The 13,242-nt window shown below is 38.3% G+C and overlaps 1 protein-coding gene across 9 annotated transcripts in view; it reads left to right on the top strand.

Annotated features, from left to right (window-relative positions):
- Positions 1 to 13,242, top strand: part of rgs19 (regulator of G protein signaling 19) — a 52,300-nt gene that overhangs the window by 27,320 nt on the left and 11,738 nt on the right. For 7 of the 9 annotated variants that reach the window (XR_006983780.2, XM_017487189.3, XM_053686094.1 and 4 more), the window contains 3 exons: positions 7,096 to 7,235; positions 8,336 to 8,422; positions 9,592 to 9,826. Coding sequence is in view for 8 of the 9 variants with exons in the window: in XM_017487189.3 (XP_017342678.1) it covers positions 7,096 to 7,235; positions 8,336 to 8,422; positions 9,592 to 9,826 (462 nt within the window). In the remaining variant the exon portion in view is untranslated. Of the gene's footprint in view, positions 1 to 7,095; positions 7,236 to 8,279; positions 8,423 to 9,591; positions 9,827 to 13,242 lie in introns of all 9 variants that reach the window. The other 2 variants (XM_053686091.1, XM_053686097.1) reach the window with 2 other exon arrangements.

The following is a 13,242-nucleotide window of genomic DNA, read 5'->3' as shown; positions in this document are numbered from 1 at the left end:
TTGGCCAATGGCCGACAGCGTGAAAAATAGCCTTTATCGGCCAATACCGATTACTGGTGCATGTCTAATAACAATCTAGGATTATTTTTGTTATCTTCAATTAGGGTGGAGAGATAGGCTGATCTAGCAACACTAAGGTTTTCTATAGTTCAGGAAGCTCTCCTTCCAAGCTGTTTGAAATACTACCAATTTGGTTTAACATCATTTACGTTCTAATTGTCGAGTGGTCTTTTTTAAGGTGCGTGTGTGATCATTATATTAGGGTGCTAGCTTTTTCTCTCTAATTATTTTTCTTTTAAGTGGAGCTACCTTATCTAGCATGTAGCAGAACGTTGACTCTATGCATTCAGTCATCTGAATCAAGTTCTTTGGTATCAGACAGTAATCCAATCATAGTTGATATCTCTGGGAGGTTATTGAAAAAATAAGTAAGCTGTTAAAATAAGCAGTAGCTGATGTGAATGCACGCATGGCAAGGTGCAAATATTATGATCAATATGCAATTTAAACAAGATGAGATAATGGTCTGAGATAGCTTCAGACTGCAGAAATGTGACTATATTTTCTACATTTCATCTGTATGTTAGTATCAGGTCAAGCATGTTACCACTATGAGTGGGTTCTATTACATTCTGATTGACCTCTACTGAATCTAGAATAGACTCTACCGCTGTTCTCAGTGGGTCTTCCAGGTTATCAAAATGAATATTAAAGTCACCAACAATCAAAGCTTTGTCTAGAGAAACAATCAGGTTTGACATAAAATCTGCAAATTCACCAAGGAATCCAGAAAATGGCCCTGTGGAACTGTAAATAATAATAAGCGGAATCGACTCAGTAGACTTATTTTTTGTGGCTACATATGTTATACTAGTATAAAGAACTTCAAAAGAGTTGAATTTATGACTAGGTTTTTGTGTGATGCCTAGATTATTATTATAAATAAGTGAGACACCTCCACCTCTGCCAGTTAGACAGGGCTGATGTATATAACAGTATCCAGGAGGGCTAGCTTCATTTAGTGCATTATATTAAACTCCTGATCAGTAATGGTTTCATTAACGATAAGTGCTTTAGACGTAAGAGATCTAATATTTAACAGTCCTAGCTTCAGATCAAAGGTGCCGGCTGTGCGTTCAGTATGATCAAATTTTATGTTAATTAGGTTACTATAACCAACTTTCTGAAAATTTCTACATTTTTGTTTAGCTCAGGGAACAGACACAGTCTCGATATTATGGAACCTAAGTGACAACTCAGTGAAGCTATTACTGCATCGGACATTGCCTTCGCTAATTTACACACCTCTAAATCTCTTAGGTTACTCTTAGTAACCTCTGACTGACAAAGACGTATACCATTAGCTCCTACATGAATAACTATCTTTGACAACCTGTGCTTGCCTAAGACCCTAAGATTACCTGTTGTGTCCAGTGCCCTGGATCCTGGTACACCTCAGTAAAGGTGCTGGAACCCCATAAAGGCCTATCTAATATCATGTGCCTTTAGAGTCTCCTATAACCAGAACTCTTTTAGGTTTCTCAGTGGGTGCTTCACTGAGCAGAGCAAACCTGTTGGACACGTGAAGCGGAGAGGAGTGGTGCTCCTGTGGGCAAGCCTTAGTGTTAGCTTTGGCTTTGCAATTGTGCTGCCCCACTGTGAGGGCTCTAATGCCGGAGTTGGGGGATTGCTATCTCTGCCTAAGGCATCCAGACTTTCCCCTACAGAAACTACACTGCTCTCACTAACCCTCTGTAGAGTCTGGATGTGCACCTCTAATGTTGTAATCTTCTCTGTCAGAGAGCTAACTAATATACACAAATGAAGCTATTATTAATGAGAGAGGAAGAATGACTAAACATCCTGCACAAACACACTGAACAAGCTGATTGCTTGGCATATTGAGTGTTTAACGTAACGTACCTAGAAGATAAGTTGATATTATTTAGACGGATCCGATGTGGATGGACTCCACTTGCTGTCTTTAGTCAAAAAAACAAAAGTGTTCTTTGAAAAAAGGAAAATAAGGCAGGAGGGAAAGTGAAAATAGGCAATGGGCACATCAAAATATCACTGTACTGCAGGTGGCTAATTTTGCCTCCTTTTGTAGGTAGCATTATGAAACATGCTTATCAACAATTGAAAAGCATGATGGAACTGTCACTTCAACTACTAATTTTTTGTTCTTAAAGTTACCACATGTCTGATTTTGTGCTCTGAGGATCAGTGGCCAGATGATAATCAACTACATGTTAAAATATCTGACCAAGAACTTTGTTCAAATAGATGAAGTGCCATTCTAGCTCTTTCCATGTGCTTCTCTCTCTCTCTCTCTCTCTCTCACACACACACACACACACACAAACACACATAAGGATTTTCAATTGCTAGATATGTGAACGTTATACAACTATGTAATATGTTGGTATGCAAATTTACACACAACCATCCTATACATCAATGTCACCACCATCAGCCAACTATTTTAAATTATTTTACATTCTCCCCATTTAAAACAAACTGTTTTTACTGTTTTTTTAAACAAGTTTATACTGTATATTTGCATTTCTGTAACCTTCCTGACATCAGCATTAATGAAAATGATGCAGCTTGTTATAGCATTGTGGCAAATAAAAACCTTCTGAATACTTCAATTCAATTCAATTTTACATGTATAGTGCTTTTAACAATGGATATTGTCTCACAGCAGCTTTACTGAAACATATAAACACAGGATACAGATATTAAGTGTGTGAATTTATCCCTATTGAGCAAGCCGGTGGCGACAGTGTCAAGGAAAAACTCCCTAAGATGATATGAGGAAGAAACCTTGAGAGGAACCAGAGTTAGAAGGGAACCCATCCTCATCTCAGTAACAACTGATAGTGTAAAAGTAAAAGAAAGTTCATTATGGTTCTTACATGAAGTCTGTTTGTTGAACTAGTCCACTGTTCACCAAAGGAGACATGAGTGCAAAACTGCATATGGTAATTGCAGTCCCAAAGCCATTTTAGCAACCGTAGTCCCAACAACCACAGCAAGAATGTTCATGTGGAACTGAGGTCCAAAACCATTTCATGGTACTTCAAGTGGTACCATCCTTAGAAATCCCCAGGCTGTAGCTTCCAGTTGATGAGAGCTCCATCCAGAGGTAGGACATCAGGATGGATCAGGCAAGTCCGGAAAGCAGAAATGGTCAGGATCACTGGCATCTCCATAACATCATGTGTGGCTCGACAGAAGGGGAGAGGGAGGTAAAGAGAGGGAGAGATTATTAGGTATGCTTAATATCCTGTGATGGATAAGACTGTGTACTTTGCGTAAAAGAAAGTCTATTCATGGTAAGCTTGAGTAAACAACTATGTTTTCAGCCTAGACTTAAAAACCGAGTGTCTGAGTACCGAGCACTAATTGGAAGGCTGTTCCATAACTGCGGGGCTTTGTAAGAGAAAGCTCTTCCCTGTGCTGTAGACTTTACTGTTCGAGGTACCAACAAATAGCCTGCACGTTTTGATCTATGTAGGCGTGGCAGATCATAGAAAACCAAAAGTCTGCTTAGGTACTGTGGCACGAGACCATTTAGTGGTTTATAGGTCAGTAGTAGTATTTTATAATCAATGCAAAATTTTACTGGGAGCTAATGGTGTGTGGATAAGATCGGGGTGATGTGGTGATACTTTTTGGTTCTAGTAAGGACTCTTGAAGCTGCATTCTGGACTAACTGGAGCTTGTTTATGCTCCTACTGGAACATCCAGACAATAAGGCATTACAATAATCTAACCTAGAGGTGACGAAAGCATGAACTAATATTTCTGCATCATGTAATGACATTATATTTCTTATCTTAGCAATATTTCTGAGATGAAAGAAGGCTTTCCTTGTAATATTATCAACCTGAGTGTCAAATACTTCTTGTCTCCTTGTGCCAAATACTTGAACATGATACTATATGACCAAAAATATGTGCCCATTCCAAAACCATTGACATTAACACAGAGTTGGTACCTGCTTTGCTGTTATAATAACCGCCATTCTTCTTTGAAGGCTTTCCACTAAATTTTGGAGCATGGCTTTGAATTTGTGCTCAAGAGAATTAGTGAGGTCAGGCACTGATCAAGTGAGAAAGACTGGTGTGCAGTTGGTGTTCCAGTTCATCCCAAAGGTGTTCAGTGGTGATGTCAGGGTTCTGTGCAGGCCACTTGAATTCTTCCACACCAAACTTGGTAAACCATGCCTTTATGTACCTCAATTTGTGCACAGTAAACTTTGTGTACAGTATTAAGTATTGTAATGATATAACAGGTTTGGGTCCTTTAGTGCCAGTGAAGGGAAATCTTACATCATACAAAGAAATTCTAGACAATTGTGTGCTTCCAACATTGTCAATATAGTGTAGGTAAGAATGATCTGTGCTTTTATAATAATTAACATTAAAAACTGATCCCACTGCATGGACAATAAATTCATGACTTTTATTTCATGGTATAAAAGTTCATATTGATAATATATTGGATGGATGCTCAACATCCACTTCATTGTCTTGACCCCCTTGCCCAACCCCCTGGCCTGTCTTTGTCTGAAATCTGACAACCCTATTTTAAAGTATTGTAATAATATCATGGTGTGTGTTGGGCATGTGTCTCTGGCAGAATCAGTAGGTTGGCGAGGATAGTGTGATATTTCCGTGGGTGTATGTGTGTGTTGGTAAAGACCTTGCTATCTCCTCATGGCACAGCCGAATGACTCATTATGCTGTCTGGTTTCCTTTTCTTTCTTTAGCACTCACGCTGATAGTTTATGTTCATGGACAGATTTACTGACCATGCTGTTTTTGGTACTTTTCAGACAGTCTAATAATTGGTAAGATAACACTAGGACTAAAGGATTGACTAAAACTCCAAAGGCACACAAATTATGAGATTTTAATGGTTAATGGCAAGTATTTAATACGTTATGACCCAGTTGCTACAAAAAGCATGTGTTTTTGTGGTATTGTGCTTGTTCAAATACAGTCATGTAAAAAAATAAGTACACCCCATGGAAATTGTTGTTTTATTGACATATTTGGACAAGCAAACATTTGATCCTCTTTGAAACTGTGCCTATTAATAAAGTTGATTCACTCTATCAAATGACACATAAAATATACATTTTATAGTAATTTTCACAATTTAAATTACCAAAAAAACAGATCAGTCACATGGAAAAAGTAAGTATACCCCTACATTTATCACATCCTCAAATCCATAAGATAAGAATCAGGTGTTCAAGATTGGGTGCCAGTGATTAGAACCTGCTTAGCGAGTGCTGGTGGAACCTGTTTTATTTAAACCTCTCATATCTAGTGTCTGGTGTTCCTTTTGCTACTGAAGTGTGTGGTGTCATCATGCCAAGATCTAAGGAGTTCTATAAGGAATTCAGAATAACAAAATTGTGGATGCCTATGAGTCTGGCAAGGGATTTAAAAAGATCTCCATATTATTTCAAATACATCATTCCACTGTAAGGAAAATCATCTACAAGTGGGTCGGATTTCAAACGACTGCCAATCTGTCCAGGACTGGTTGTCCCAGCAAATTCAGCCCAAGAGCAGACCGTCTGAAACAAAATAAGGTCTCCAAGAACTCCAAAATTTAATCACAGGATCTACTAGCAAGTCTTGCAACTGTTGGTGTCAAAGTGCATGCTTCTAAAATCAGAAAGAGATTGCACAAATTTGACCTGCATGGGAAGCATGCCAGGAAGAACCCTTTGCAAGACTACAGTTTGCCATCAAGCATACAGGCAAAGTCCAGGCCTTTTGGGATAATGTGTTCTGGACAGACGAATCAAAGATAGAGTTGTTTGGCATAGACCAAAGACAGCTTTTCATGAGAAGCACCTCATACCAACTGTCTAGCATGGTGGTGGGAATGTTATGGTTTGAGGTTGCTTCACTGCCTCAGGGAATGGACAGCTTGCATTCATTGATTCAACTATGAATTCTGCATCATATCAAAGAGTGCTTGAAGATAATGTGAGGTCATCTGTCCAAAAGTTGACGTTGAACCGAAAGTGGACTTTTCAACAGCATAGTGATCCTAAGCACACTAGCAAATCCACCAAGGAATGGCTCAAAAAGAAGAAAAAGAGGGTTATGGAATGGCCTCGTCAAAGCCTAGATTTGAATCCTACTGAAATGTTGTGGGGGATTTGAAACGGGCAGTACATGCAAGAAAACCCTCAAACATCTTGCAATTGAAAGAATATTGCATGAAAGAGTGGTTAAAAATTCCAGCAAGCCGATGTCAGAGACTGGTGGACAATTATGCAAAACAAATACAAGATGTTATTTCTGCTAAAGGGGGCAACACTAGCTTCTGAGGCCAAGGGTGTACTTACTTCTTCCACAGAAGAATATCACATCTATTTATATTTCTGTTGAATAAATGATTGCAAACTCAACTTTTCCTTGTGGTTTTGATAAAGTATCTACATTTTAGAAATATGTACTGTTTTAAAGATTGCTTGTCCAAATGTGTAAAAAAAAAAAAAAAAAAAAAAACAATTTCCATGGGGTGTACTTATTTTTTCACACGACTGTATAAGTTTGTGATATTGAAGGACCAAATATCTGGTAGATGTTTATGTGTCATATACACAGCAAATTTTGATTTATTCTGTGGCTGCACGACTGTGTGCATCTTAATGTATGACCTCTGTATAATGTGCATGTGTGTGGATGTATTTGTATGTAAGCATGTGATCGCATGTATAGGATCCAAAAGTCTGACTTTTTATTAAATCAGTAATGAAGCACTAAATGCAGTTTTGTTAAATTATACTTCTCAAACTGCACCATTCTTCAATAATATAAGTAAAAATGATTCTTCTTTACTGACAGCAATAGCAACAATAGTGCTTAATGCATAGAGAACCATAATGAGGTCACTTGGGGTCACAATTGCTGTCACAACAATTAAAAACATTTAAACAGACATGATATTTAAGTATATTTTAGTCTCAAATGGCTAAATGGTTCTTGGTAGTGGACTCACACTTAGACACTACTGGTGTGTACGCTGTCCAGGTGCCTTACTGTGTGTGTGTCTCAGTACACAGGCCCTGTCCCAGCAGAGCGCGAGTCTCCGATGACACGGAGCGAGATGTCCCCGAGCCGCGCGCAACACTCGCCCCCCACACAGAGACCCAATGCCTGCTGCTTCTGCTGGTGCTGCTGCTGTAGCTGCTCTTGGTATGACCCATACACCCTTTTCACCTATTTCTCACCTCTATTTTTGTTAAATATTATTGTTTTTTGTTTAATTGATTTCCTTGGTGCAGTTTGTTTGATGGTTAGTTTGATTTCATGTCCTTGATTTGATATACCTTCTTTTTGTCACGTGAACAATTCCAGTTACTTCCTCTTCATCACTGATTTCACAAGGCCTTCTGTCCTTTTACATGTGTTTCTGGATATGTGTGTGTGTGTGTGTGTGTGTGTGTGTGTGTGTGTGTGTGTGAGCGCTGTGTACCAGGAGGTTGCTCTCATTCTACCAAGAGCTCTGTGGGATATGGCTGCATATTCACAGACTCTCTCTCTCTCTCTCTGTCTTACACACACACACACACAAACACACACATGTACATTGTCAGCCACTTAGGAATGCTTTTACAGCCTAATAAAAGAGCTTCCACAGATCTATTTCTGACAGAATCTCCATAAACGATAGCATAAAGCTGCAACTGGAAGATCTAGCACCGCAGCCAAGCTACACACATCTGTGTTAGGTGTAAGTCGTGGACCACAGTGCAGTGTTCGCAGCACGTGGCCACATGCTGAAGCAGGGCCTGAGGTTTTGCGGTCAGCCTGACTAGCTCAGAACTGCTCTATTGACAGCTTCTGTGGTCACAAGCAGAACAAAATCATATATGGAAACAGATTTGAAGACCACAGTGACCATATAGCAGACAGAAAAATCTGAAGTTTGATTGCCCCACCTATATAAGCATATGACTTATTTGAAATGGAATGATTCCATTATACTTTCAGGCCATTTAGTAGCGTATTAGCTGCTATCTGAGCAGCTAGAGCGAGATGAGAATCCCAGGTCTTTTCCATGACTCAAGATTGTAGCGCTACACATGCTTTAACATATCTCTGTGATAAATAGCATGTGTATGTGTACAATAATAAGGGTGAGCTGGAGAGTGTATGTGTTAGGAATGTTTGTCCCTTCATGTCACGTGTATCTGTGTGTGTGTGTGTGTCTGTGTCTGTGTGTGTCTGTGTGGCCAGGCCAAGATGGTTCGGGCACAACTGTTATTTCTCAATGCCGTTTTACCACCTTCCAGTCTCACTATTAGGAGAGAAGATGAGAGTCGCCAGAGATTGAAAGCCCAGGAGACTAAGCTGGAGACCATACCAAACTGTGAAGCTTGGTGAGATCATACACACATACATACACACACACACACACACAGACACATATTCGAATACAGCCTTCTCAGTTATTCTTGGTTGGAGCATATTCAAACGTTTTCTAGCTTGAGCATCATAATAAACGTTAGAATCCCACAACAATCGAACCTTCTGTTGTGATGCCGAGATCTTGTTTAAATATAAATGCCATGTTTGTTCCACTTCATTAGCAATTGCTATGTATGATATTTGCTCAGGACTACTGATCAGAAGCCCAAGCACTTCCAGCCACCAAAATTATGGCACTTCCGCAGGGCCTTTGACCATTTTTATTCCAGGCATCTGTTCTGGCTATGCAATAATTACTTATTTCTAACATGGTTATCATTTTCAAAATATATTAGTGGGCCTTGCTGTTTTACAATAATTATACTTCTTTATATTCTTTGATCATATCGCAGATAGAAGAGCTCAAGCTAGAAACAACATGACAAACAACCTCAAGTATGGATCATAACACGCAAACTAATTAAATACATGTCAGTTTCCTTTGTCGGTTATTGTTTCTTTTCGGAGGAATCCGCTGTCACCATATCCTAATACTTTATTACTCTCAACTGGCCCCAGAATGCATTGCAACCTGATTTCCTTTCTAAAACCACAAACAAAAGCCAGATTTCTTAGAAATGTAAACTGAAATACGTTTAAAGAGCAGGAAGATAGGTTTAGTTAGGTAGTAATCAACTGCAACATCTGATGTTAATTTGGCCACTACTAATTAGCCTTGTAGGTAGTTAGTTCAAAAGAAATCAACGGTACACCACTCATGACATAATTGTTAGATACTTGTAAGTCATGGGGGGAATTTTGCAAATTTTGGAAAACAGGGCAGGTTGTAGGCTGCAGGTCTCAGATGAATTTTATCATTAGTATGATGGACTTTTGAGATTTGCATCCCACTGAATGCCCAAGCTTGTTCTAAGACTGGGACAAATCTGAATTTCTGGCAAACCCCTAATAGTGAGAAATCTCAGGTGTTTTCTGCTCTGTATATAGTTTTGCTGTGCAGCACTTGATCATTCCATAGCTTTTCCCATTGTTTTAAATAAAACATAAAAAACACTAAGCAGCCTGAGGACACACTCGTCTGCAGCCCAAATTAATTAAATGTTTGGGTTTTTTTCTTCAGCACCAAACCAACGGTGGAGGAGATGAAACAGTGGGCTCAGTCCTTCGATAAGCTGATGAAGAACCCGGCAGGCCGGAACGTGTTTCGCGAGTTTCTACGCACAGAGTACAGTGAGGAGAATATGCTCTTCTGGCTGGCCTGCGAGGATCTGAAGAAGGAAATCAGCAAGAACATGATAGAGGAGAAGGCACGCATGATCTACGAAGACTACATCTCTATTCTTTCACCTAAAGAGGTAATAATAACAATAATAATAATAATAATAATAATAATAATAATAATAACTATTATTATTATCATTATTATTATATAGAGACAATATAGTTCCTTTTATATTTTTTAATTGCAGTTCAAAGTGCAGTGCAACGTGCTTAAAAAAAAACATCAAAACCAGTTAGACACTTACAAATAGAGTAATACAGGACACAAATGAGACATTTAGTATGAGGTACAATTAAATACGGAAATAAAAACCAATCAAAGAGAAAATCATAATGCAGAAAAGATTTTAGACTGTGGGTCACACTTCAGGAATAAATCTAATTGCAATTAATTTATTTTTTGCCAGCATTGCGATTTTGATTTAACATGCATTTTTAAACATCTGAGTGATAATGGGCTACTTAACAGCTCGAGGCTGTGCTCCGGAATTGTGATTAGCTAAACATTCATCATGTTGTGATTTGTGTTACCATCTGAGATGCTGGTATAAGATTGTTTTTCAGCATCTTTTGCAAATCATCTGCTGTTGAAGGGTGTCTGTCTTCCTGAAATCAAAATATTTCCAGACGTTTGATATGCAATTTTGTTTGTCTGTAAGGTCGGCTTCACTTGTTGGATTCACATCCACTTGTCGGACCAGGCTCACTACTGCAAGCCTACACAATTTTTGCTGCTAACTAGCGCTTGCTTCGTTCATGTGACTGCAGCAACTCGTCCTCTCATACAGTAGGTTAGCCAGACTACGCATCACGCTTGTGGAGTCAAGATAGAATTTACATTGCCAGTCTACTATGTTTTTTAAGGGGTTGCACACTTATCCACACTTTCAGAAATTGCAATTTCAATTGAAAATCGATTGAGCCTTAATCGATCATAATCATTGAGCCTAACTGTTTTGAAAACTGAAATAAAAATATAAACTAAAGAATGTACTATATTTTAGAGCATAAAACCATAACATCAATGTAAAAGTACACACACAAAATCATTTGAGTGAAAACTAAAAAAGAACCTCAATACACCAGAGATTGGTGTTAAAGGAACTAACTGTTCTACAGACTCGTGTGAAAGAATATATAAGCATATATTTACACGTTTTACATTTGTATAATGAATGATGCGATGTTGCACCAGTATTTATATGCATATTCATCTCCCTCACTGTGCACACATTGTGATCAATATGGATTATATACATATAATCGAGGTGCAGTGCAGGAAGTTAGAGCTGGAATAGGATGGAAATGATTGTGCCCATCAGCTGTCTGTTAGGCAGCACCAGGAATAATGGCAAGCCGAGTTTGCAGCAATTGCAAATTCTATGAAGTTTTTTTTTTTTTTCTGATCTGAAATAATATCCTGTGGCTGGGGACTTTCTCTGTAATACCAGCTTGCATTATGATTATTATTATGATTATTATTATGATTATTATTATTATTATTATTATTATTATTATTACTACGTTTACACCTGTCTAAGATCTTACCACAGTCTGTCATCAGTATGTTGATTTTATTCCAATCACATTCCAATCACAATGCATGTGGTGTGTGTGGAATTCTTATGTCTTCTCTGGGTTCCTCCACCTTACAAAAACATGCCGGTAGGTGGATGTTTGTGCATGGTATTTTGCAATGAACTATAGTGTCATAATGAATTCCTGGCTCATGCCCAGTGTTCCTGGGAATAGGCTCCGGATTTACCACAATCCTGACCAGGATAAAGTGCTGACTGAAATGAATAGATGGATATTTGTAGGGACAGTCACATGCACAGTTCTTTATAGCAGGTCCACCTCATTTATCTAAGAATGGTGTTTGATGTTGTCATAATTTGTAATTTGTCATAGTTTTTCACATTTAGTTTTAACCAAAATGGCTTTGTTTCCAACCTGCATGAAAGAGCTGTTGTTTACTATATGCGAATAATTGCACAAAGGTCAGAGGGAGTCTTCCTCCTAGAACAGTGGAAATGGAAAAGAAATCAGGTTGTGTTTAATGCATAGCATTAATAAAATGCACACCCACTTATACACACTTCATAATGAGGAACATGGCGCTCTGTCAGATGTTACCTAACCCGCTTCTACCATCTGTCCGTCTAACAGCTCACTCTATCTATAGCTCAGCATCTCTCTATGGTCTTTGATTAACTATCTGCTCTCTTGATCTCTCTTCATCTCTCACTCTTTTCCTTTAAAACAGGAAATAAAGATCTCATTAAGCATTAAAGATGTATTGTAAGTACTGAGAGCTGCTTTGGGTCAGCTGTAGTGCAGTGGGTGTTCGTGTGTGTGTTTGAGTGTGTGCATGTGTGTGTGAGCATGTACATACAAGTTCAGATGTGACTTGCTAGAGCAGGTTTTGTTTTCATTTCCCATTCCAAGGAAACCTCGTTTGAGTTTGAAATCAAAGCAGTGATCTTAAATACTTATGCAGAGACATGTTGACTAATTTGAATGTAGATGAGGTTTTTTTACTTTTTCACAAGGGGATCAAATTCCAGGCAATTTGTTTTAGGAAACACATGTTAAACGCATGTTTAACATCCTTAATTAAATCACGCAGACTTTAATCTTTATACCAGTGTAAAAATGTTGACTGCCATTTCCAATACTGAATAGAATAGAATACAGATCTGATATTTGGCAATGTGACCTCAGTGTAAAAGTACAGATCAGAATTCATGCAATTACCCACATAATTCATTTTGCTTATGATATGGGAGTAGGGATCATACTTACAGGTAGAACTTAGTTTGATCTACATTGAAGAAATTCTGGTAATTTTAATGATACCTATAGCTAAATCACTCACACACACACACACACACAGACTCATGTGAGTCATGTGGCTTACTGTATTTGACTTTGTTAATGGTGTAATAGCTAACAATTATAGACACACTGAAACCATTGAAGAGTCTATAGACTAAGCAAAGATGCGTATGTTTGGTGATTGGCTGGTGTACTGCTATACGTGTACACACACGAACACACAAACACACTTGGGCATGTTTTTTCATCTTGGGGAGATCAAATGTCCCCACAAGGATCTGAGTACTAGACACTTTTGACCTTGTGGGGACATTTGGTCTCCACCAAGATATAAAAACAAGTGGACACACATACACAGCTTTAGGTTAGCTGGATTAATAATTATGTTGATGTAAGGTCCACATAAGGATAGTAAGATAAAATAAACAGACAGACACACACACGCACACACACATACACACTTACACATACACAGAGTTTGTGTATCTTTGTAATGGTTCAGCTGGTATTTTTACAATTACTGTATTTGTTCTTTATCATATCAGTGTGTAGAACCAGTGTATTTGCCTATGTGTTCTGTACATTAGACTAGGGCTATCTGATATGTGTAAAAAGTGACATCATAAACTTGTTTGATAATGCAACTATAGTA

Source organism: Ictalurus punctatus, chromosome 15, assembly GCF_001660625.3.
Source record: "Ictalurus punctatus breed USDA103 chromosome 15, Coco_2.0, whole genome shotgun sequence".
Taxonomy (NCBI): Eukaryota; Metazoa; Chordata; class Actinopteri; order Siluriformes; family Ictaluridae; genus Ictalurus; species Ictalurus punctatus.
This window is presented reverse-complemented; position numbering and strand designations above follow the sequence as displayed.